Source organism: Diadema antillarum, unplaced genomic scaffold (genome assembly GCF_040938485.1).
Source record: "Diadema antillarum isolate AM-2024a unplaced genomic scaffold, OU_Dant_1.0 seq00000662_RagTag, whole genome shotgun sequence".
NCBI lineage: Eukaryota > Metazoa > Echinodermata > Echinoidea > Diadematoida > Diadematidae > Diadema > Diadema antillarum.
Genome location: NW_027271574.1, coordinates 584,633 through 612,496, shown reverse-complemented (window position 1 = coordinate 612,496; position 27,864 = coordinate 584,633). Strand labels below are relative to the sequence as shown.

The following is a 27,864-nucleotide window of genomic DNA, read 5'->3' as shown; positions in this document are numbered from 1 at the left end:
ATAGATAGATAGATAGATAGATAGATAGATTGATTGATTGATTGATTGAGTGAGTGAGTGAGTGAGTGAGTGAGTGAGTGATTGAGTGAGTGATTGATTGATTGATCGATCGATTGATTGATTGATTGATTGATTGATTATAGTGATAGGTTGATTGATTTATCGATTTTATTACATTGAGCAGAAGCTTTTTTAATCCATTTTTATCCATTTTAAATCCATTCTTATTAATACTATCAACTTTTTCCTCATATTATCTTTCAACACCACCGCTTTTTTCAAATACAATGGAATTAACACTGTTCAATTTTAGAATGTAGAAAATCTTATTTGATGCAAGTGAAATTCGCGCTTCCCGAAGAAGGCCCTATATCTATCTGGTTAATGATAAAAGAACCATTGCGTTCCAACGAGTTCCCCTTGCCCTCCAATCCCTCACCACCCTAATTGGACCTGACTTTCATCCTCTACCACTTCTCTTAAATATTGACAAACTTCTCGAAGAGTGCTTTTCTCTTCTTTTTTATTTATTTCATTTTTTTGAAGGCCACACCACTCACATCACATATCGCGAGACATAAACCAATATTTATCTTGCAGAGTGCGCGAGCGAGGGGGGTATTTGCAGAGTGTGGCAGGGGAAGATGAACGGTCGAGGCTGATGCGAGGCGAAAGGCACTCGTTTGTTTTACGACGCTCGGAGAGAACCGGTGAAACAGCTCTGAGCGCTTGATCCCTCGCCAGTCTCGCACTTTCCCCCGCGCAGTTCGGTCATCATCATCATCATCCCACAGGGCTAAGCAGACGACAGACTTCGCGCGAACGGGGCACAACCGAACACGGCGCGCTTTGTATTTTTGTTAAACTACCTCTCAACATTATACAAAAAAAGAACAGAAATCAACGCCCATAATGCGAGGAACAGCGTAGTGGAAATCATCTTGTAGTCCTTTGGAAGTAGTACACCTTCACACTAAATCCGATCTTTTGTCCGTCACAATACCTGTGAGTGTTATTGCTGTTTTTGAAGCACTAAGGAGAAAAATAAAATAAAACAAAAAGCAAGGTAAAAACAAACGGAGAAAGTCACGGCAGCTGCTTCAATGGTTCTCATGGTTCGTCTTTTGTGACTCAGCTCGTTTGCTGCTTTTTTTTTTCCTCTGGGATTTTTCAGTTATCCAACTTTTTACCCCAGAATTTCGTGTGGATTTTCCCGAGCTACGAGGGGACAAAATGCTGCCTGGTAATTCCTGCAGTCATAAGTACAGCAGAGCTGGGGGCTCTCAAGGGGCGTCCCTTACCCGGAGAAGCTTGGGAATACAGCTTGCATGGATGCTATTTCTGCTGCAAGTCGTGCTCGTTACCGGCCAGGTGTCGTATACTGCAGGTTACACAAGAAGCAGGACGAGGTAAGATCCGAGGCGGGTGACAAAATAATGTTATCATAGAGAGAATGTCTGATGTGTTTGCAAACAATATGTGTGAGCAATGGTCTTCTCATTTTGTTGCATTAGTACGTGCCAACTCAAGACAAGCCTGTAACGTTGGCTACACACTGATTAACAGCTATGGGCATGTGCCTCACTTTAGATCCTTGTAGTCATGACAACGAGGTATTGCTACATCATGATCACGGTATGATGTAGATGTCAATCATTCGTTGTGATGTAATTCAGACCATTGCCCCGTCAGATTGGCATCTGTTTATTGTCTCATTTTTTAATGATCGAAGATGTGATTATGTCGGACGTTGAGAAGCAATCATCTTTTTAAAGAAAAAAAAAAGAGAAAAACTGAAAAGCTCCGTCAAGTCTGTGACTTTAATCTCTTTGAGGAGAGTATGGGATTTAGGAAGATATTCATCTGATCCATACTGTCACAAGATTTTTTGCAAAAGAAACAATTTTTAGACTTTATTCATGAAACAAAAATAAACAAAAAACAAAAAGAACAAAACAAAGCAAAATGCAAATTAAACAAAATACGTATCGCAGGTACATGGAAGAATAAAAAGACGTGTCGCTGATAATGGATCAAGAGGAATCGCACTAACACGAGGAGAGGAAAGATATGGTCTCCTCGTTTCTATATCTTCTTTCTGTAATCTATACGGTTTTTTTTATTTTTTTTCTCCTTTTTTTTATTTCGTATAGGGCCTAGCTATTAAAGTGAAAAGTGAAGCAACATCATATTTTGACATTTTGACAACATATTTGTACCTTTTATTTTACATTTCTCACGTGGAACTATTCTTTCAGGGCCATCAGACTCACAATAATTACTATAACTATGCAGTATATGAGGTGCGGTAGTTCTATGATAGTTTTTGGCCAAAGAAGGTATAGAGCACATGCTATCACTCTTGTCATTCTTGCATTTTCTTTTTTTTTCTTTTTTTTTATAGTTTTGAAAACAACGTAGAATTGAAAAAGACGCTAAAGAAAAAAAACCCACAGCCGAGCACTTCCTTCCTTATGTTTGGGAGGTTGATCTTAATCTTAACACTTTTTAAAGGTTTTAAAAAGTGACCGAGGATGTTCGCTGGTCAGCAATAGGAATCTGAACTCTCGCAACTTTTCTGTAGCTATGTGTTGGCAGTTGCTTTTTAGTACATTACATAATATCCGTCGCTTTTGCACACTTTCTCCTTTGGCTGGCCTTCTCTTTTTAGGTCGACACGATGGTCATGTCTCGTTTTTAGAGATTCCAAAGAGAAAATTATCCAAGTGACAAGTGCCCTTGCGTATTGTATTTGGCGGAAAGCAAAATATCACATATTTTGACGGCGGTGCGTAATATCACGTATACGATGGAATCGACTCACAGACTGTACTCCTAAGTTGCTAGTTTTATAGTTTTATGGTTTACTGCGGATATAAAGAGTACATATTTAGAGGAATCGATGTTCCTCAAAAAAGTTACACGTAGGTTTTCTCCGATGTGTTTAATTGTGTAAATTCTCATTACAAGTTTATTTTCATTTGGATATCATGCATGATTTGGATATATCATTTGGATATGTTTCAAACTTTCAATATGTACTTATATGATCTGTTTTATATTATTTCGTTAAGATTCAGTGATCATTTATTGTGAGATAGCAAGGCAAAATGACGAGAAGGGAGAAAGGAGGGAGAAAAAAATCTCGGAATTATTTCTACACTTTAAAAAGTATCATTTTTACACTTATACACGTCACAACGCTGTTTCCCAGAGAGCAAGTCGCGTTGTTCTGTAGCTTTCTTAAAATGACAGGCCACACCAAAGTCATACCAAGAATTGACAAATTATTGAGAAAACAACTTGGATCTCCAGGATTCTGAACTCTTCGACTCCACTTCAACAAAGTCAGAAGTTCAGACATACGGACTTAACCATGAACTCTGTGTGAACTCTGGTTATTATTGCAGTCGCATGCATGTTATGTACGCAGTCTATTATATTTTGACATTTTACAGTCTGTTCACGTGCAAGTCTGTTCTTCTTGAGAGTGTATATAGCAAAGGACGGGCTTTCATTTATTTACCAGGCCTACACGGGGGGAGACTCGGAGCAGTTAGGAATGTCGGGTAAATCCCGGTGTTTTGATTGAAGAAGAGAAAGTATTCATACACACAGCTAGGAGGAAAATATGTTCGAGATATGTTCTCCGCTCAGAGGAGAGGTTTTCTGTCCAAGGAGGTACGATATAGGCCTATAACGTGTAGGCTCACCTATATAGTACCCCCTCGGAGCCTCCTTGATATTATGACCAGAGAATGAAAGAGATAATTTCTCTACCACTCCGGTTTGACCAAGGAGGTACTAGTGACTAGCTGGGCGACTCCTTGGTTAGACGAACCATGGAGCTATAGTTATCTACCTTTGAGGTGCGATATCTCCCTGAATGGAGGCGACCGTAGTGAAGGAGGTGCACTCAATCCTAAAATTAGTTTAAAGGGATGTTCACCCCTCAACAGTATAATCTGTAGATTCATTGAATGAAAAGAAAGAGATATATCAATCTGCATATTTGTATGTCATTGTAAAACTCAAATCTTGTCCGATGTGTTCATCCTTGGACAAGATTTTTTTTTTTTTTTTTGAGCTCACGTTGTCCCCCTTGATCCAAGTGTAAAAATTTGTACCTGGCAGTGTCGGGGTAGTGATAAAGGTATATGACCCTCTAGGAGAGCAGTGTTAGCATTGAAGAGGTTTTCATAGGTTAGTGATTAGACCTATTATCAGTTAGATTTGGACAATGTGTTAAAGGGTGATGAATACATGCAGTTTTTGCTGAATGTGCCGTCATCGCTAGTTAAAGAGAATAGAACAATTTATATTACAATATCGCAACGATACAAAAGGAAATGGAAAGAACATTCAAAACAATTTCATTTCTTAATGAAAAGTAACCATTCATTCGAGTTGGAATTGGACTAATAAGGTTGATTTTTTTTCCCTCTGGCATCCAAAGGGGGTAAATCAAAGTGGTCTTTTGATTTGCCAGAGGAAAAAAAAAAATATGTGGAACTTACCATTCGTTTTTATTGTTGTAGTATCATGACTTCACGAACTGTTGTAGCCTTTCGATCCAATGATAACGGCACATTGATGTAGCGAAAAGTCTAATAATATTCACATCTTTCGAATGAATCGATCGATTTTACTCAAACTTCACAACATTTCATCTTCTTGTTGTTGTTGTTGTTCTTCTTCTTTTGCAGTATTTTTTGCATTTACTGAATGTACATGATATCTGACGATAAAAAGATTTCCCCTTAATAGATTGTGCGCACATCAAATGGCATACATTTATATCCCAGATTTTTAACTTCCCTTTAACGAGCCGTACGTGTTTATTTTTTTTCAACTGATTTATAGGGTTGGTTCATATACCTACGAGTCGGTCACAGAAAACGGTGTCTTCACAGTAGGAAGAGGGTGGAAGATGATTACTTATGTATTTCCTGTACTGTCAATATGATTTACACGTCAACATTTCTTCCCGATTATCCGAGAGGATTTCCTCCCATATCAATTATTAGTATATCTAGCTCGTAAACCTTGGGTGTGACCTCTCATTCAGTGGTTTCTACCTGTGACCATATAGGCCCCTACATTACATTCCCGCCTCCTTAAAAACCTAAATGTTTTGATTGTATACAATACGGGCAAATTTCCTGAAGTTTATGATACAGATAGCATCATGCTAACCTCATGTAGGCCTATAGATAATGTGAACGTAATTTGACCGACAGACTAACTCTTTGTCTCGTGAAATTTGGTTAGAGTTCAGTCACGCAATGTGGGCACATTCATTCTATCATAAATCTCAGATTCCAATAATTTATAGATATGACTTTTTTCAGAGAGAACAGATGCATGATTATAGAACGCTTCGGGGTACCGTAAACGACGGGATGTATTCGGATCGAGGTTCTGTGTGATAAAATAACCTGAAAATGTCGTTTAAGTGGAATTCTTACCTTCACGTGCAATAACGAGAGGAAGCCAATGGCGCAGCGTGGGACGAGTGGACATAATTTTCATTTCCGTTGACATTGATGGACCCCGAGATAATCGGTCGATAGTTTTGATGGGTTAAGATAATTATATATTAACGTGTGGGATGTCATATTTCTCGCAATGAGCAGAATTGTGACGGAGACTGGTATGGGAACAGTGAAAGGACGAGAAATGGCGATCTATTTGGGGCAGTCATTTGAACACAAAATAGCCTACCTTTAATCATTCAGACATCAAATTCAAAATACTCTGTGTTTATTGAGGAAATAATTAGGTTTTGAAGTAAACACAAATGAAAACGTATAAAAAGAGAAGTTCAGGACCAAACTCCGGGGTTTCCTTTCAGTCGGTTAGAAGCTATTATCACCAAGGTAACGAGTTATTATAGGCGCTATAACACAACAATAATAGTTCCTCAACTAACTAATGGCAGTTTGACTATGAAGTCATGCAACCAGGGCCCCGTTTTATCAAAAGATAAAATCGATTTTAAATGTCCTTACCACACAGGCTGCCATAGACTTACAGTTGAAATCAACTATATAATCAATTTTAACTCTTCATAAAACAGGGCCCAGGCCTAGGTTTCCCGCTTGTCATAAAGTTTGGCATCAATCAATAGATAGAGAGACCCGGATGTTCTTTTAAAGTGCAAAGTGTGTCTGGCAAATGTTGCATGTTCTTACTTTTAAAATTTGATAGCAGTATCGATTGATGACATCATACCTTATGACAATATGCGTGACAAGCGTAGGAAGACGAGGCTTAGGTTCCGTTGTGTGATTGGATTTATTGAAATTAACCAACTATGATGCATGATTCTTTGCCATTCGTGAATGAATCATGGGAGATCACCTTTGGACCTACGGCCGCATTCCTAGCTGATGAAGAGTGTGGAATTTGCAATGTAATTGGATTGAGTGGCAAGAGCTGATCTGTAATGATGGGGAACAAACAATTTTCCCTCTTTCATGGCTCTTTGAAGAACTACAGTAGAGTATCATCAGGCGAGGATCCTTGCACGAGGTTGTTCACTGGGAACGATCGTATATGTTGTGAAATGTTGGGGGTACAGTATAAATTCGCCTACGTGTACGTGCAAACACCTACCTTCCAGGTCAGCAGACATTCGCATTAGTCATTTATCGGTTTCCCGCTCCAAATATAGAGGTTTCGTAAGAGTCGTGGCATGTGTACCTGACAGCCTTGGACTAATTAAGTGCCAGTGTGATACCCGGAAGACCCCGTGTAGCATCTGCAATAAACTCCTAATTTCTGTGCTCGCACGTTGTTGGTAGTGGCCTAATTCTGCGAGTTGTCCCAATTCCCGCCCAAGTTCAGCTGAAGAAGTCTAAGTGGAACTGTCTATATACCTAAGACGCCAAGTAGGACCTATAGCGCTATAGCCTATATTTGGTTCAAGTAGACTCCTAGGGTGAAAGTTTAATCAGAAATCAGTGTTTGGTTTTTATTTTCCAAATTAAATCCTTGGGGCGTCTACCAGTCGCCAATATGATGATTTTTCTTTCATTTGTTCTAGAATAAAGTCTGACATCATTGTGCCCACAATTCCGGAAGGTGAGGAAAAGTTTACCAATGTCCATATCCCACTTACTTTATTTGTCTTTTTCACACGAGTATTGTTAAAATGTTCAAATTCTTGTCATTGAAGCGAGTCGGGACGGAGGAACTGTTGATGATAGGAAAACGTGCACCCTCTCTCTGATATCATGGAGCTAACGTAGCTCCATGCCGATATACAGCACTTACACCACGTCTACTAGCCATTTTTCTTTACTGTTTCATTGAGCAGTATATTATCATCACATCAGGTGCCACTTTATAGGCCTACCCCAAATTGACAATGCACATGCAATACCGTATAATGCAATGATGCTACAAAAGGTCAACAGAATTAAGCATTTCCGTAATTCAGGTCGCAGTCCGTGTCGGCATTGATGATGCCCAAGATATGACCTTAGCAATAAAAGAACGGAGTTTTATTGTGAAACTTTACAGACGTATACTTTCCTATCTAACGACAATGGTGTATACCTTGATCTACTATACATTTGCCCTTTTTTTTTCGTTCGATCTCACGAATCTGAATCAAAGATCGTTCAGATATGTGGTTGATCAAAAGTTGAGCTATAACTATGCCAGTTTCTCAGTGTCGTACTGCGACCGATTGCGTTTCATTTAGTCGATATGGGTCCAACAAGGCTAATGTGTGAAACTAACTTTCGCACGGAGGGGCCCGTAGAGCTTGCAAACACCATCCGGGTCTTTAATTAAGCATTCCCGGATGTTGAAGTGCATACATCAATCAAGCTGATCATACCAACCTGAGCGCTTGAGTAACTCCAGCACGAATTTTTTTTTTTAATCATTTTGTATTTCCTAATTATCATTTCTCGCGCTTGATTTCTCCAGAGTTTTCTCTCTGATAAATAAGACGAAGTGAAATGAAATACGAAGGGGGTAGTGCAGGAGACCAGAAAGTCATATATAGCAAATTCATAATGATTTTCTCCCGCAGTGTTCAAAAGAAGTTCAACGAAAATGTGCGGTGTTGGCTTCCGTTTGATTGTCTGCCGTCTCACTCGAAGCCAGTATCGACTTTATCTGCACTATCTATCGGTGGGGGGTCTCTCTCCCCTTCTCTCAATACACACTTTTTTCACTACTCACTACACACTTTTTTTTCTCTTTTCTTTTTTTTTTTTGGATATGCTTGTTATTGTACAATGTATATAATGATGTATCCTATGTGATTTTATCAGGCACGGACCAGCTGAAGAACAGCCATTGGCTGAAGCAGGTTCCGTGCTAAAATAAAATAAACTGAACTGAACTGAACACACACACACACACACACACACACACACACACACACACGCACACACGCACACGCGCACACACGCACACGCGCACACACACACAGACACACACGCGCGCGCGCACACACACACACTCATTGTATCGCTTTATTTTGTCTCCTGCAATTTCAATACCTCACAGTTCACTGAATAATATTGTCCGTAATAGGTCTCCCTTTAAAAGTACCACTAGTTTTCAGTCCCACGTGTTCAGTGGAACTTTAAGTTGAACTTGACTGTTTGCTATCCTCGGCGTCTATTGAACCTTTGGCTCATCATGCACTCCATTACAGTTATAGATTTATCTCGAGTAGATCATTCGATTAGAATCGATTTTTGGAATTCCCCGCAGGCGACAGCGGGCAATTGCGGTCTCACCCAGTCAATCCGTCTGACACATTACCACCATGTCAAGGGCAAAACTGTCCGCAGTGATGACTTTGTTAGGAGTTCTGTTACCCTACAAACAATTAAAACAAAGAAAGAAGAGAGAGGGAGAAAAAAAGTTTTCTTCTGCCGTTTGTTAATTTTTGTTTTTGTTTTTTTCCCCCTCGATGATCGCCTTGCGGTTTAAGGCGAGTCCAGTGAATCACAATTCCCGCTCCCAAACCGTGTCATTCGGTAAATTGGCCAGGCCATCAGTGCATCTTCAGTAGACTGTTTTTAAAGCAAACATCTATCCAGACACGCGCACACACATACCACACACTCTCACCTTCACAAAATGACCACATGCACACACTGACACAGTCACACATCATCTCAAACCACACCTTCACAAGAATTTAATGAGTAATCTGTTGCACTGTTTTCGAGCCTTTGGGGAAATACTTGTTTGATTTTAAAACCTTTTGAAATAAATAATTGTACAGATAGATATCATATTCTAATTATTGTCTACGTTTTCATCTTTAGGGTGTCTTCCGCGTCAAGCATTACTAGTCTTGTGTCAAAACTGTCCCGCAGTTGTCCCTCATATCAATATCCTATTAAAAACAATACGTTTTGCCGTCTTGCTATATCATCTTGATTTGTATGTGTGAATGAACACAATGGTACGAAATTGACTTTTCCTTATTATCATAATAAAATGACTCACAAATCATATACGAAGCTTTCAAAGCGATTACTCATGCTATGCCTTATTTCGTTCTGTTATAGGCCTGTTGGGTCAGCTTGAACTGAAATTCGATAAACTCTGCTTTCTTGACGGGAACCCTGGGTAGGGGAGAAGATTTTCTGTATTTATAGACGTTTATGTGTACATTCTACTTCCATTTTGCCCTTATACTGAGTATTCCCTTCCCCACCCCACCCCCTCTCTCTCTCTCTCTCTGTGACACACACACACACACACACACACACGCACACACACACACACACGCACACACACACACACACACACGCACACACACACACACACACACGCACACACACACACACACACACACACACACACACACACGCACACACACACACATACATACATGTACCCCACTAGCTTATACAAAACCTTTCCAAACTGCGCAGTGATCCGTCCGGTCCTTTAAAGATTATGAGACAATCACTCCTCAACCAATCAGATTAACCCCCTTTCCAGCACTGCGTAATCGTTTTTGGCGGGAAAGGAGATGACTTCATAATAATGTTAAAGTGAGCAGAACTAAAGTCATCGTTGCCGAAATTCGCAGCCAGGGAATACGAATTCGTGAGCCATAATAATGATGGCAGTCAGAAAAGGGAAGATGGTTTCTTGTTAACTTTACCATCGCACGAAGATGAACGCTTTTGACATGCAATTGTTATTACTTTTATTGTTTGTGTTTGTTTGTTTGTTTGCTTGCCTGCTTGCTTGCTTGTTTCTTAAAAGTCCAATATTGTGAATTTCGAAGACTCGGCGGTAGTGAATTACAAATGACGGGTCGAAGCGAGGTGGCGAATCGATTTTGAATGGATGTTTGTTTCCATTTTCCAGCGATGGAATTGCAATGACATCAAAGTAATGGGAGTGGTCATGAGATGATAAACCTTTCAAGATGATGAACTTTATGATGAATAGGTCATGAACCCCAAACTACTTCGTTGACGATACCGCCACAGCTGATGTTAACGTCCATTCCTTTGAATGCAAATTAGCAGTCTCCGGTGGTGTCAAACCAGCAACCAAGAATCATTTTCCCCTCCTGAACATGGCGTTCACTCTGCAATTAAAACTCTGATAGTAGCAGTTTTGAACGAATGTAACCGGTCACTTCAAGATTCAAATATCCTCTAAGGCTCTGTACAGGGCCCCGTCTGGTGGATAACAACTTTTCTTTTTATCGGGATTTTGCCTTTTTGCGTTTGGTTCCGAGCCAACTACAGTGTATTTACACTATTACTGTTGGAAGACCTCAAAGTCGATCTTCATCTTAATTCATTTTCTGTAACATCTGTTTCTTTTCAAGGCTGGAGGAAAACATACATACATAACACTCATAATTATGCACGCACACACACACACATACAGAGAGAGAGAGAGAGAGAGAGAGAGAGAGAGAGACGCACGCACGCACAAGCATGTTAGAACACATGCATGCACTCATCATTATGCATTGTTGTAATCATTATGCATACTATATACACACGTCAGAACACACGAGTAACCATGGTAACAGTGAGTAATTGTGTAGGCTCACCTATCCAGTAACCACTGCCCTCCCATGAAAATGACGCCTTCAGCTTTTGGGTGTTTTGACAGCTCCCGTCATTGGGAGGAAAGCGTCCATGGAAAGTTGGCAATCGTCTGTTGACACTTTCTCCGTCATAATGATTTAAAGGATGAGGTAACGTAATTCAGAGGAAAATTGGAATCAAATCGCTTTTATCGCGTAGCTTGATATACGTCCGCTGAAAAATATCAAATTCAAATTAAAACAAAAACGACAAACACTCAAGCAAACAACCATAAAACAACAAAACAGAGAACACGTCTTCGAGTCTTCAATTATAACTTTGATAACACTTGAAAGAAAAATAAGATCGAAGTCTTTCTGTGAACTTTGATTCTCATAAATGTTTAGGTCTATATAAATGGTTTGTTAGTATGCGAAATCTCTTGATTTCATAACCCGTAACTTTCGGAAGTAGATGGCAGATTCCGCCAGGATAGCTTTCTTAAGAAAATTGTGAATATCCGTTGTTTCGTATGATACTCAAAGCTCATGGCGTCCTCCAAGCAATATGCTTTGGAGACGGTAGTTATCACATGTAAAATGTGTAATGATCTATGAAAACGGTTATAGTTCATTATTCCGAAGTTTGTTAATCAGAAAACGAAACAAGTTTGTAACTCCGAAGGTTCGTAAGTAGCTACGCACCTTCTTCTTCTTCGTTTTTTGTCATTTTCGGATTAACGAACCTTCGGGATAACGCAACATATTATGTTCGGATTAACGAACCCGATTTCATTTTTTTTTTTTTTTTTGCGATGAACGAACATCTAGTTAAAGCGAATTCCTAAGTATTGAAATAAGGAACCTTCGGAATAACTAACTTCATTTCATTTCAACGTCATGTATAAAGGTGTACAGTTTAAAGAGGCATATACAACGTACGCTTTCGCTCTTACAGAGGTAAACCTTAACAGCTCTTTATAGACTCTGGATTATCTAGTACATTCTAAACAATAATCATGTGTGTGCAGCATACTACGTTGACCAAAAAAAAAAGGAAAAAGAAAGAAATGTTCATGGGGCAGATATAAATGGAATTGCTAAATTCCGTTGGGTTGTTGACAACTGCCAAGTATATATTGTAAATGCGATATTATTGCTAAAATTGGAAGAGCTTTAAATATCGATGGTTGATTGTTGATACGTGTAAACACCTTTAACCGTTCGATTTAGTGAGCAAGGGAAGCTGGATATTATTAGGTTTTTGTCATTCATCTTTCGATGTTGTATTGCACCGTTTCGTGTGTCATTAATTATCTTTTGTAAGGAAGTGGGAGGCGATGTTTCCATATATATACGTTGCCGCAGGAATTAGGCGCATGGCATTAGTTCAAATTATTTCCAAACGGGAAGAGGTAGATATTTCCACAATTTGTCGCAGATCCCTGGCTTAAATGATATGGCAATATCTAACGGGGAGGGTGTCCGTCCTTTCTTGGAAGAACATAAAGAAAAGAAAAGACAAAGGAACGTACTTAGATTAGTGGAGTGCGAGAGGATTTTCACCTAATAATAAACAAACTTTCAAGAAGTCATCTGTTGAAAATCCACTTACTCTTCTGAGATTAAAAGATCTTTGCCCCCCCCCCCCTTCCGTAGCTTTTCACAAGTCGCATGTCTATGATCAATCAATGCAGCGAGTATGAAATAAAGGAAAAGGGGATAAACAAAGAGGATGCAAATCATGTTGTGTTAAACATGGTTTATTGATTTCCAGACATATACAGTTCGGTTGAAAACTGGCTTTTGTAGTCCGAAACATTAATTTTTTAACCGAGTTTTTAGGTCCTGCTCACTAGGGCCCCGCGACCAGGATGTCAGGAATGGAAATGGTGAATCATCTTTAGTCTTCAAGCCAAGGCAGTGTCAATACGGAGTGACCCAATTAATTTGAAGCCTATTATCGTCTCTTTATCGACGTCAATCAGCGAGGCAATGACGGCTCGTTCATTAGCCGAGGAGAGGAAAGTCAAAAAATGGCGGGATGAAAACAGGAAGTCAGTTACTGCCTTTCCTTCAACACCTCTCCCCGACAGATCACAGAATAGGATGACGAGCTATTGTAAACCGTGCTGGGTTGTTCGTGAATGTGATTGTGGAGGGAAATGTAATTTTCCATGTCGGTGTAACTTAATTCCAGCACACATTGTGTATACCTGGACACTTTTTTTCATGTCCACGAACGAGCTAACTGACTCTGGGAGGCAGAAGTTATTAAAAGTGGGGAGGGGTGTGGGGAAAGAAAGTGAAAATTACTTCGTTGACGCATCGCAATGTTCTTTTCAATTTCCATCTGTCTCAGCGTAGATGGAAATGAAATCTGACAAGTCCCTAACTCCTGGAAATTTGAATCAAATAAGATATTGTCCTAGACGTTACCAGGGGAACAACGATGACTTATTCGAAGCATCAATTTTGCCCGATGAATAACATCTGACCTGGTGGGCAATGACATGCTTTAAAGGCATAACCTGTGGCTAAGAATTGGTATTTGTTCATTGCGTCAGCGTGATCTCATTAAATAAAATAATGTAAGCGGGGGGCGAACGATCAGGAAACTCCTTGCTTAACCCTTTCGGTGTCAGGGACTTTGGATTGTCTGCATAAGGTTAGCTGTGGGGCTTTCTGCACTCAAAGTATAAGCGATGCCATGGCACAAGACATCCTGGGTTCGACTTATGCTGGGGCGCGTACACCTCTGGACGAGATGCATCAACCAGCCTTCCGTATCTCTATCCACATGGGTGTACGAACATATACGAATTTTAAGTGTATAACTGAGCATTGGTAATGGTGATAATGACAGTTCTCATCAGGACATCAGTGCAGAGGTTACTCGCGACGAATCAACGTAGCATCGTATCATCTCAATTATCTTCGTCATTTTTATGATAATAATGATAATCATCATCATCATCGTTATCATCCATGTGTTGAATCGTTGGTTGGCGTTGTTTATTTTAAGCTCTATAATGGGACATTAGAGATTATAAAATCAGTTTTATCACCGGCTTGGCAGCAATCCATTACATGTCAGTAATCTCTGATCAGTGGTAGGATGCAAAGCGCCAATCACGGAGAATCAAGGACTACTAGTTTAAAGTCGACATTGCCTATCATTCTGCCATAGGTCAAAGTCCTTGACATGATTATGAACTTCACCCCTCCTCTTTCTCGAGCCTTAAATGCTGGCAGCGTATGCCCTCTGCCTTTCTTTTTCTTTTCTTTTTTTTTTTACAACTCCTCTTTCTTTCCATCTTTACATATCTTTCCATCTATCCATCTATTCATCAGCCTCACCTGAGCCAAAGGCTCAAGTGAGCTATTGCGATCGCCCTTCGTCCGGCGTCCGACGTGCGTCGTGCGTCGTGCGTCGTCCGTCGTGCGTCGTGCGTCGTGCGTCGTGCGTAAACTTTTTACATTTTCATCTTCTTCTTGAAAACCCCAAGACCGATTTTCATCAAACTTGGCAGGTAGCATCCCTAGGGGGTTAGGAACTCAATTTGTTAAAATGGGTACCATGCCCCACCCAGGGGGCCCAACCCCCCCCCCCCCCCCAAATTAAGGAATCTGTAAAAATCTTCTTCTCTAGAACCAGAAGTGATAGAACTAAGTTAATACTATGAGTTAGTACATTGATGACTGTAGTTTCAAGTTTGTTCATGGCAGAATCAGGGGTGCCCCCCTTGGGACCCAGGGGAGGGGTTCTAATGGGGCCTAAATTGTCCATTTTCATCTTCTTCTTGAGAACCCCATGACCCATTTTCACCAAACTTGGCAGGTAGCATCCCTAGGGGGTTAGGAACTCAATTTGTTAAAATGGGCACCATACCCCACCCAGGGGGCCCCCAGGGGGCCCAAACCCCCCAAAATTAAGGAATCTGTAAAATCTTCTTCTCTAGAACCAGAAGTGATGGAGCTAAGTTAATATTATGAGTTCGTACATTAATGACTGGAGTTTCGAGTTTGTTCATAGGAGATCCAGAGGTGCCCCTCTTGGGGGCAGGGGTGGGGGGGGGGTGGTTGGGAAGGTCCAAATTGGGGCCTGAATTGTACAATTTCATCTTCTTCCTGAAAACCTCATGATAGATTTTCGTCAAACTTGGCAGGTAGCATCCCTAGGGGGTCAGGATCTCAATTTATCATAATGGGCTCCATGCCCCACCCAGACGGCCCCAGGGGGCCCCAATCCCCCCAAATTAAGGAATCTGTAAAAATTTGGGCCCTTATTGTACATTTTCATCTTCTACTTGAGAATGCCTGGTCAAATTTTGGTAGAGCTGTGAATAATTTAGATAAGTGACTGCGTGAAAGGTGAACTTGCGATACTCAGGTGAGCGCTAGACCCGCGGGTCTCTTGTTGTAGATGGATCCATCCATCTATCTTTAATCTTTCTTTCCATATATTCAGCTTTTATATGGCTACCTAGTCGGGGGGGGGGGGGTGCTGCTGAATCCTGCTTATTGAGTACTCAGTAAAGGGAGCCAGTGCCGTAAAATGGAGTCTAAATAAGGGGCTTTTTTTTTTTCAAATCATCCGCAATATATTTATGTCTGTTTTTAACTTTCTTTTCCTAATTAAGGATGTATCTATCCGACTATCGATTCATTTATCCATTTAAATGTTTACTTTTCTGTCTCTTTCCTGATACATCTACCCATCTTTTCATCCATCCATGCATTCATCTTTTGGTACCATCCATCCATCTATATCAGTCTAGATTATAATAATTCCTATCGTCATTTCTGCCCATTCCCAATTTTGTATAGGGATATCTGTCCATGTCGTTCAAGGATATCTATACATCTATCTCTCAATCGATTCTTGGGTCTCTTAACACAAGCTTGTCTTCTTCGATATCATTCTCTTTTTTATCTTTCGTGACGAAGAAACAACTGGACGGGGGTCAGTCATCATAATTAAATCAGTAGCTCTGTGAATCACTGACTGGACTAGACTAGTCTAACCAGTCGTTATTTCTCATGAGGGTGAGACTGACTAACACAAAATGAAGACATTTTTTCACTAATAGACTGGAATAAATCTTTACTTATACGCCGAGGAAGCACCGTTCATGAAGGAGAATTGCTCACTGGAAATATACTAAAAGCAGGTGGACTTAGGTGCATGAAAAGTTCAGTCCGTAGCTTAATGCCAGTGAATAACCTCAACATGCTTTCACGATCAGTTTCATGCGAGCGAAACTTAAGTCATCATCATCAACTCGAGTGACATTAAAGGGACTCATGTGATCAATGGTGAAGGGTATGTTTATTATATAGAGTATAGAAAAGTATATACAGTTCACCCATTAAAGGGAACGTAAACCCAAAGAGCAATGTGGGTTGAGTGAAAGCAGTAACATTAATAAAACACATCAGTGAAAGTTTGAGGAAAATCGGGCAATCGATGCAAAAGTTATGAATTTTTAAAGTTTTGGTGTAGGAACTGCTAAGAAGACTACTAGAGGTTATGATGTATGAGTGGACTACAATATAAAGAAAATATAAAGGGAATTTGGAAAAAATTCATTTTTCATTAAAATTACACATTCCATCAACTTGATACTGACATATATGTTAGGGGTAGCAATTATTTTCCCTGCTTTCTGGAAGCGGTTTGTCTAGTACTCTTTTATTTTGCTAGAAAAGTTAATTTTTGTGGAATTCCCTTTATATTTTCTTTATATTGTTGTCCACTCATACGTCATAGCCTCTAGTAGTTAAGTCTCCTCATCCAGCGGTTCCAACACCAAAATTTAAAAAATTAATAACTTTTGCATCGATCGTCCGATTTTTCTCAAACTTTCACTGATGTGTTCTACTAATGTTAATGCTTTTACTCAATCCCCATTGCTCTTTGGGTTTGCATTCCCTTTAATAGATAGAGTTAGATGTAGATGGATAGATTGGGTAAGAAAAACGGATGGGGGGGGGGGAGAGAATATAAATTAGTTACAGTCTTATAGGTTGTTCTCTTTTTTCCTATTTTGCATAATAGTTCAATGCTCGACCCACATGTGCCCATGGGTGGAGTGCGAGCGCAATTAGGGGAAACTCAAACCGCGTGAGGCACACTATGATTTTAACCACATCTCAGTGGGTTTGGTTTATAATTAGCCCTCGCAGCAAAAACTGCAGAGTTCAAATGGAAAGCACCCAAAACAGAGCTACAATGTATTTTTGGTTAAGAAAACTATGAATTGGTTATAATTATTGTTCGTCATCTCATGCAGCACGAAATAACCGCATGCCCCAAACACTCTGATCTGCTTAGAGATAGCGTTCATGCTGGCACAAAAATCGACATTGTATAGGGGGCGTTAGTACCTTAGGCTATCTGTGCGAGTTATAGGCTGTGAGAATGTGTGTGCATGCGTGACTTTTTTTATCCTTCCTTTATTTTCCGTCAAGATGAGAATAATACCCCATTTGTTCGAAATCATTTCAACATGTTTCATCTTGCACTATCCATTAAAGAAGAAAAAAAAAGTGTTATTGCATGTGAATCTCATTCTGTTGTCGCAAAATCCTGATGAATTCATCGAACACCGATTTTCTGATCCGGTATCGTCATTTTCCAGACTCTGAGCTTTGCAGGGAGATATAAGTTATCCCACTGTATTTCCTAAACCTATATCACAGAAACGAAGAAAAAAAAAATGAAGGCGACCATTAAAGGTCGGATCCAACGAGGTGTAGATAACATCATTCGTTGTCATGATATCCAAGTTAAACATGATTTGTAATGATGTAACAATGAAGGTTGGTAAAGGTGTGATGTCATAGTGGGAGCTTTGGCAAATGTTGTTCTTATATGAAAACAAATGCCAATTTGCGTAAAGGTTATTCCTTACGTATAGAAACATGCGAAATCTATATTACACAAATGTTATTTTCAAACGCAAACAGAGGAAAACTGACCAGAACTGAATATAATTTAGTATTGGAAAATTGAGCAAAGAAAATAGGATTCCATCGGGATTCGAATGCGAGACCGCCGGATTGCCAGCCCGGTGCTCTACCGACTGAGCTATGGAAAGCCCTAGTTGAGTGTTTGTCCCAGAAACCCCAAATTCTCAATGCTCGGATGGTCAGAAGCTATAGCAGTGTTTGTGTGTGACACACACGCACACACTTAAACCTGGCATAAGCCCGAAGGATAATTCAACTTCGGGATAAATGCGAGGGATCACTGAAGTGATGCAGCTTTTTGAGTATGTAACAAATGCAAACAGAGGAAAACTAACCAGAAATGAATATGATTTATTATTGGAAAAATGAGCATAGAAAATGGAATCCCATTTTCTTTGCTCATTTTTCCAATGATAAATTTTATTTTCGTCATTTTAGTGTAAAACTCTCAAAGTTTATTTGATAAAAAAGATACTGTCACACGTAGGCTACTGCAGTACAATAAAGCTCGAGCTTGGAATCGTTATTTTTATTTTTTTTATTTTTTTTATGCCGAGATCTATCCAGTGCAGGATTGGCAATTTTCCCTCATGTGGAGACTGCGAGGATGGTTTCTTCACTTTGACAACCACGAGGATCTCTCTCTTATTTCAAAACAATGATACTGACCTTCCTTCCGACGCCATGCACTTTCTCGTCTCGATGTTGACATACGTCCTTGTAGGAAGTGGGGTAGATATATATATATATATATATATATATATATATATATATATCATGCATACATATATTCGCATGCAGCAAAATCGCTTAGTGTTACAGCATGACCCATTTTGGGGTAGCATATGATATGTTCGGTATTACATCCGTACAGGAGATCCCTATAATTCGGAGCTAACGGTTTGACCGATATTTTGCAGTCGAGTCCATATTTTCCAGTACATGTTATTTTAAAAGAAAAAAAAAAAGAGGGGGAAGAAAGACCGTGACATAAACTTTCATCTCACACGGCACTGTGGGGGGGGGGGGGGGGAGGCTGGAACAAAATGCAAATTGAACATACTCGGGGGAGAACGTAGTCTCCTATTACTCTAGTATCAAACCAACACTTTATTTCAAAGTAATAACTTTTACATAGGTCATTCTAGTAATAGGGAGGTTACTAAGTGTGACCATGCATTAGACAGCCAAAAAAAAAAAAATAAGGCTCCAGATTTTAAATGTAGGTCACATGTTGGAAGACGAGATTCTCGTCTTTAAAATGAATGTTTCTAACCAACTGAAATAAGTGGTAAAATATCTATGTGTTATCTTATGCACACTGTCATGTGTTTTGTGGGTTCGAAAAATTGTTTCGAGAGTAAACCATCTACAGTTATAGATCACTGAGAAAAATAGGGATATGTCTTTTATATATTTTAGGCTTTATTGCGAAATTTTTATACGGTGATCCTTTGTGATACAACTGACCTATATTATATGCATCACATGTGATAACTTGGAACATTTTTAATCACTGCTCCCAATGTTAAACAGTACCTTTAAAGTATGTAGTATATGTATGACAGGGAGAGCGAGAGACAGACAGACCGACAGACAAACAGAGCAAAAAGAAGATGAAGAGGCAGACGAAGAAGAAGGAGAAATAGAGAAGAAAATACGACCTTCTTCTTTATCGTTTTTTGCTGTCCTTTGTCGCGAAGATAGAAAGGTGATGATAATTAATTTTGACGCCTGTTGTCAGTCAGTGATTGGATTACCCCCTTCCACTCGGAAGCCCCGGAGATAGAGCCTGTAGTAGAGGGAAGGGGGAGATCAAAGTACTTCTTCTCCTTCTTGAAACGCATTGTAAATAGGGCGGGATGTGCTGCAGCCAGGAAGGGGATAGGGTTATATAGGGAAACTGTTGGCCCCTCCCTCAATAGCAATAACATGGTGTTTCGAAGTGAGATTTCACCCTACGTTAAACTTTTCTTTGACAGAGAGAATAAATCAAACAACGGAATTGCTAAAGGCTTTTATTAAAATCTATAAGTCTAAAATCTAAAGGGACTTCTAACGTGAGTTCTGCTGTAGATCTTATAGTCCATTCCAACATGGTTTGAAAATGCATTTTGCTCATGCAAGACTTCCATAGTATGCTGTAAAAATGATGAACTTGAATTGACTTCCAACATGGAGTGGTTAAATTTTGCGTCCTCAGTGGTCCTTCTCGGGCAAGTCTGGAATCCACAGTGCACGCGATGAGGGATTCACAAAGATTTATGCGACTTTTTACAGATAATTTGAGGTGCGCAGAAATCTCCCTAAGATGATAACATCCTTTTGGGTCCAAAGGTGTTTATGATCAATATCCATTTCCTTCCGTTGTTTGCAGTGACTTGACAGGCCCTGGTCCAAACTGCTTCGCGTATACTTTCCGTTGACATCATGCCAGTTTGTTCATTGCTTTTCTGGCGTCGGCAGATTGTCTAGTGGTTAAAAACATGATAAACATATTCAGATCTGCTTGCAGTTAAGATCCACCGTCTCATCTATTCCCGTTTCCGCAACCTTTGCCCAATTGTCCCTCTGATCAGTGATTGAATGTTCACCATGAATCGTCCTCCTTATCGGGGATTTTCAACAGGTCTTTTCCGGTGACATGGTGAGGCACGGCGACGCCGGAGACTGTTCAACATTTCCCTATTCCATCAGATACTGCTCGACTCGCTTCCCCCGGCCATCTCCCCTCGGGAGAGGGTTCCGGGTTGACGAGTGTTCAAGGCTACGCCTCCCTCCTTCGCCAGTCACATTCACGAAGTAAAGCTTGTCTCCTTCTCCCCCTCCCCTCCCCCCCCCCCAGTTCCTTCCCCCCCCCCCATCACACACTAAACCTTGAGGGGGGAACAGGAGCTTGAAGTTCATGTTGAAACGTCATGATGAACACTCCTTTTGAGGTGCCTACACAACCCTAATTCAGACATTCGACCGACTTGAATGCCAAGGCGTTCAATACTCCTGGAACAGGCCATTCAACACTCGTTGATTCAAACGGAGCGACAGCTTGGCAATGAACATTGATGAAAATCAACGCTGACCAAGCAGCAACCAAAGCGAAGTCCATTTGCCTGGATGTCAGCCACGCCTAACGTCTCCCAGGACCTGATAGTGATAATGAAGTCTTTGGAACCCTGGATACACATACGCCTGTGGCGATGAACCTCATATGAACTTTGACGTTACAATTTGATTGCACAACTGCACAACTGCATTTCGTTGTAGAGAGGTCTTTGGCCTGAAAGTAACATATTTTGAAGATGTCGTCAGTGGAAGTGTTATTTGCAAGACGGGGGCAGCTGGACAAGATTATGTTGCATTGACCCGGAAACGTGTCCGAGAGAAACACCGTCTTCAAACTCCTTCCATCTGCACACGATAATGGTACGAGGTAACATCATACTTTTGTGAAAGTGTTGATGTGTATCAGTTTGACAAGGCAGCATTGAAGAGGCTCTTCCGACTCCTCTTGGGACTTCTTTCTGATTCAGTCAGACTTGTCACGCAAACCATGACCGCTGATCTTAACACAAAACAAAACAGACAAAACAAAATTAAACTTTTTAGCTAAAACTAAATAACATGGATCCTGGACGAATTCTTTAGATTATATTATCTACCTTCTGTTCTGTTCCTCCTTCTCGTCCCTTGGAATCGCCGCGTTCCTGCAACGTCCTGAGCTAGACCGCAGAAACCAAACAATTTACTGATCTCTTTAACCTGCTCAATCCCGTTCAGTTCAATGACATTTATTTCCAGCAGACTAGATACATAAAAGTACAAAATATAATCCGATCAATTTGAACATGCTAAGGTCAAAATCTCCTTTGCTGGAAGATGGCTGAAGTCTTTCGTTGCAAAATGCCGCACATTCCTTGGTCAAGACGTCTGAATGTGGATTTCTCTTTTCCTGTCTAATGAAGGTGACAAAGAAGTCGTTTCATCAGATACCTTATGAGATGACCTATCGCCAATAGGGGAACCCCCACTCGGTCCATTTCTCTCTCTTTCTTGGGTCTTGATACGAACTATAAGCTTCTCTTAGGCCAACTGGCTCTGGTAGGATGACTTCGGCACGGCAGAGAGTTGTGTATAGGCCTACACGTACCATCTTCCTGTTTATATGAAGTTGTTTTTATCAAGTAGGCCTACACATTTATACCATCACATCACTAATGTGAAAGCTTTAAAGCACACATACACCCACACGCACACACACCCCGGCACGTATAATTCATAAATGTATTATGTAAATCGGCATGGATAAAGTTTTTCGAGAAGCAAGGTGTATGGGATTTTTTATTTTATTTATATGATTTATTGATTTCAGCTATTGACATACAAAAATAAATCATTTCTAATTATGGTATACGAATTCTTCAAAGAGTGGGCCTTTTCTCACGGCTTTTCCCGCACTTGCCCAACCAATCCTCCAAACCAATCAACATACAAAACAAAACAGAACAAAGCACAACATAGAAACTCACGTGACTTTATGAGATTTTATGCTAGAGCTTCATTCGCGCGAGTTTCCCTTTAAATCATTATTTATATGGCCTACTGCACGACATTACACCTCCAACCCTCACTGCTTACAGGTCAACAATTATTTTACTATCATTGACTGTTTGTGGTTTTGATTTGTCTTGTTTCGTGTTAATGTGGCTATATTAATTTATGTTGTCATTAGTGATTGATCAGTGTTGTCATTGAAACAGACGCCTTCTAAGGCGAAGATAATGAGTGATAAAGTGGAGATGGAGTAGCTGTGTAATACTTTCTAAAAATGTCTGGTCTTCCCCATTATTGAGGGCTTGATCTGTTAAAGTTATCATGAGAAGATTCTCCGATGAGGAACACAACTGTACAGCGTTTATTTATAGCGAAGATTTGCTAGTTTCATGTAAGTAAATTACCGTCGTTTACTGGCCGTGATTGTACAGTGCCCCCTTGCCTGTCCGCTTGCCTCGCCAGCCATATCCGCAGAGGAAACCCAACGCGCCTGCAGGGCGGGCCGCTCTGTGACCCTAGAGTCATGAGTGTTTACATCTCACCACCGTCAATAAGAGGGTTCATGCATCGATCAGAGAAGAGATAAATCGTTTCTTTCCTTTTTTTTTTAATTTATGTTTTATTGAAAAATTATACAGAATCACACTATTTACAACAATTAACTTGATTAGAATAACACAATCACTGAACAATGTAGAGAAATAGTAAAAAAGAACAAAAAAGGCAGAACATTAAGTTACCATATACAAATCAGATCTTGTTCAAGAGCTTTACTTTGTTAAACTCACTTTGTTAAACTCACTTTGTTTGTTCTTTTATATGATTCTTGTCACTGAAGAAAGAGTGATGTATGCCATGTTATTTTTTATTGTCTAAAAACGGAATAAATTTGAATTTGAATTTGAATTTGAAGAGCTTCATGAAGGCAAGCCATCGAGGATTGAACTATTATGTGAATCGATTAAAGCGTCTTCAACAGTTTATATTACACTGTATATAATGCAATGACTCTTATATTTTTTTTTTCTGTCCTCAGCCATGACAGGAATGATGTTACGTCACAGACATAGAAATCATCAGACACTACAATCGGGGTATTTTAGAGTATTTTAGAGGTGTTTTTTTTTAAAATAATACTTTGGAAAAAAATAAACAGTACATTACGTGCTGCGAAATTTGTAAGTGACACCAGATTTTTTTCAAAAAATGTCAAAAATTTTTGTCGTCTTAAGTGCTTCTTTCATCTAAAAAGTATCACATCTTATAGTCTATAGAGTTTGGCGATTATTCTTCTGTAAGATTGAACCAGCATGATATTTGACCGTATTCTCTAAGATTGATCAAGCATGATATCGACCGTCTCTTCAAGTCACCAGCATTGTTGGCCAGAAATATGATTCTTAATGGTTAAGCATGGTTCTAATAAAATTCCTCGCTTTAAGCTGAGTCCAAACTGTCAAAACGTATTACTGTCTACGAAGTTCAAGACCTGGAAATTACAATTATTTTTTTTTTGTGCAAACAAGGTGGCATCAGTCTAGAGGAGGTGTAAGGAGTTGATTCGCACCCTGAAGAGCTACTATTCATAGAACCACTATCATCATTATCATCCAGAGGATTTCCTACAAGACTGTAAGGAGCGATGCCCCGAAATAGAGGTGGTTACTGAGTATATGAGAACGATTAGTCCCTGCCCCCATGGCACTTTCCTAAATCATTTCAGGAAGAAATTTGATTGAATCAAATTCAATCAATCACGACAGTTTGTCTCCGAACAACTTGTGAAAGTAATTTTGCCAGGAATATGCGAATCGCGAGCTTACGTTAACCCCCCCCCCCTTTTTTTTTTTTTTTTGTTTAGGGGTGGGGTGATAAGGGAAATAATGAGGAGGGAGAGGAGGGGTAAACCTCCTAGAGCAATGGTGATTCAGTGTATGCCTTGGCTTGCTCACTGCTTGGCTCTGAGCCCATTGTGCTTGGTGGTTTAAGGATTCTTTTTAATGATTTATCCTTTACAGTCGTTTGTGAGCATCATGGCAAATTAGAGTCCCTTTCTAAATTTATTTAGGAATAATTTTACCAAACACATACTTTAATTGTATCATCCTCAAGATTATCTAGTTTTGTCTGGTTTATTTGTCTTGTGCCTACAGTAAATTGCAATTCATGCCAGCGTCGGTGCGCTTTCTAAAATCACAGTGATCATGGACAGGTATAGGTGACCATGTCATTGGAGTAACCGGTGTACGTGTCCTCGTCTTGCGGTATTTTTTCCGCAAAGCCGTTAATGATAAAACTTACCAGGGCTCGGGTGAAGGAAATGAGAACGTCTGCCAAAGTAATTCATTACAACATAGCAGAAATACAGAATGGTCGTCTGTTGACTTCTTTTTCGTTGATAAAAATATTCAGCTTTTGATCAATGAGCGAAACAAGTCATTGATGTCTGGCTAGCTCAGAGACTGCAAGGATGCACAGAACAACAAACAATCTTCAGTAGCTTTAAACGTCGTTTAGATTACAACTCCTTTTCAATCACAGATAATAAATTTCTCTTAATTTGTCCTGGAAGGTATAAGCACATTAGGATGAAAGGTATCGAAGTCGTCGGTACGATAGGACTAATGATAATATGATAAGAAGACGGATATAGCCAAGACTACACATCGTAAAAGATGAAGTGTATGAAAGCATGAAGGAATGCATCAGTTATCATACTTTTATCAACGGAGTCTAATTGCACGTTTCACGCCGATGGCGCCCATTCAAGGCATTCATATTGGCACGGAATTTACGCCGGCCATTTGATGCAATATCTGGGTTAGTAGTGACTCCATGCTTGTGTATATGTTTTGGTTCTAGGTTACCCAAACGCTATAATAATCGTTTACGTCACTTCTTGTTTACTAGTGTGTTTTCATACGTTTCTCAGTTTTCCCCGTCACGTCTAATTTTGTACCCTCAATTAGAACCCTTAAGATTTCAAAGCAAGTTCTAGTACTCGGACAACAGGCTCCTGTCATTGTCTCCTTTTCTGTTCCACATAAGATGATTCATATACTTTGAATGGAATGGAATTAAATTAAGTATTAAAGGTGTCTGACTTGAACGTCTCGTACGTCTCACTAAAAAGAAAAAAGAATAGACCGATAGACTATTCATTTTTTTTTCCGATGAGATGCATGACACGTTTACGTTTTTTGAGAAACATAATTAACTAAAACATGAAGTCTGGCTTGAGGCTCTGCATTTCTGGCTTAGCAATAATATGCGTCTGCATGGCATTCTATTGGGTGAAGCGATGGTGCATTGGCAGCTCAATCTGGCAAACTGGTAAATAGAAATGTAGCGAGAATTATGGTGTTAGATTCAAGAAAACACTGTATTCGTCAAGCTATACAGCTTACAGGTAGGTAATCTTCTTTACACCTCCATTGCTCAGACACTATCGTAAGCTTTTGTTGGCTATTAGGTCCCCCACCGGCTCGCTCGTAATGTACGGACTCGGCAGAGAGACACGGTGATTGTTAATGTTTTTATTTTCTTTCATTTTCGGTTAAACGGGAAGAGCATGGAACACTCTAGGCACCTAAACTTCCTTTCACAGTCAGTTTGTGTTTGAGTGTCTGGATGGTTTTGACATTTTGATTAAGGTCTTCAAGATTTGTTTATTTACAAACACTGTTGGCTTAATGCATTCTCGTCAGGCCCCCATGTTTTGATCGAAGCACCAACTGACTTTGACAAAGAAGTAAACGCGGATGATACTGGAGTATGTCAAATCGCCATCAGCTTTATCCCAGTGTGTACATTCTTTTTCTTTTCCACGTCACGATTAACTTCCCGAGTCCATTAGTCTCAGCAGCCTCAAAAAGTAGGTCAAATACAAAAGTGACCCTTGGGTTGGAGTTCGCCGACGTTTGACAGATTTAAAACGTGATTCAAATGTTATTGTCGCAGTTATGTTGATGAAAGATATGAAAAGTGTTTACTTTCAGCTAATACGCAATTACACAGGCCACAGCTAAATGCACAGCTACATACTGTAGATTTGGCGTAAAGATCTATGAATAGAATAGACATCGCGTCATTTATATCTGTTGCATACAATCTAATTATGCAAATCTCGTATGGACCCGTAAATTTTTATAGAACAGCGTCATCCTTCTCTATCTTTACTGTAGATTATTTTGAAAGTTTGATAGTTGAAATTTCATACTTTCTAAGATAGATCATGTTTTTACCATGTTACTTGCGCTATAGTTTTAGGATAGCTTTTATAGTAGAAGACAGATTTGTGAGATATCTGCTGTAGATATTAAGTGGATTTGAATCGCAAAGAAAAACTGAATTGGGCCGCCGTTTGATGCCATAATATCTGCATAGACCTTGATTACATTTCGTGCAAATGCACAATGTCAGACTTGGGTTATAATTGACTTTGCTTCATTTCAAACGTTATTGTCTAGTATTCTAGAGGGCCCTGATGTTTAAATAGCCCAGAGGAAAACAAACGACTTTTTCTTTGTCCATGTCTGTGTGTGTGTGTGTGTGTGTGTGTGTGTGTGTGTGTGTGTACGTTTATGTTAATGTTTGTGTTTATGACATTTTTTTTAACATAGAAAAATAGATTGACAAGTAGTGACCTCTACCGTCAAGCTTGAAAAAGCATTCTGCAAACTTTTTAACGTTCTTAACAGAAAAAAAAAATGGGGAAAATAGGAAAAAAAGAGAGAGAGGAAAAGGAGAGGCATATTATTTATAACCACAGGAGACGGGACGATGACGAATGTTGATTTATCGTCACATCGCCATTATCTGACCGCTCTTGTCACGTGATTGCGGCCCATAGCGCCTGACCTGAAATTGACCTTTAACCCCGCGGTGTTTGTCAGCACAATCGAGTATACCCCTGGCAGCTCTTATAGCTGAGATACAGTGCCCGCATCAGCTGACCTGTTTCAAGCTGTTATCTCCAAAAACGTGGTGCGTCGCATAATTGGTTTGATTTATGTGACAGATCCCAACTTTCTCTTTCTTCCTTTCATATAGAAGTTATCTGAAAATGAATGGCTTTGAGGAATGAAGTCAAGTGAAACAAACGTCAAATCCGAGACACGCGTTGATACAGGATGATATCAACTTTCCACTTCATTTCGACACACTTTCTTGGATTGTAACTTTCTTCTCCTCCCTGCCCCCCCCCCCCCCCCCCCGATCTCTCTCTCTCTCTCTCTCTCTCTCTCTCGATCTCTTTCGTACCATCCCCTGATAATATAAGCACATCATGAAGATAT

The 27,864-nt window shown here is 39.8% G+C and overlaps 1 protein-coding gene across 1 annotated transcript in view; it reads left to right on the top strand.

Moving 5' to 3' along the window:
• Positions 1 to 761: 761 nt before the first annotated feature.
• LOC139736686 (uncharacterized) overlaps positions 762 to 27,864 on the top strand; it is an 83,802-nt gene continuing 56,699 nt past the window's right edge. Inside the window, exon 1 of the mRNA XM_071647434.1 lies at positions 762 to 1,409. Coding sequence (XP_071503535.1) covers positions 1,234 to 1,409 — 176 coding nt within the window. The 5' untranslated portion in view covers positions 762 to 1,233. The remainder of the gene's footprint in view (positions 1,410 to 27,864) is intronic.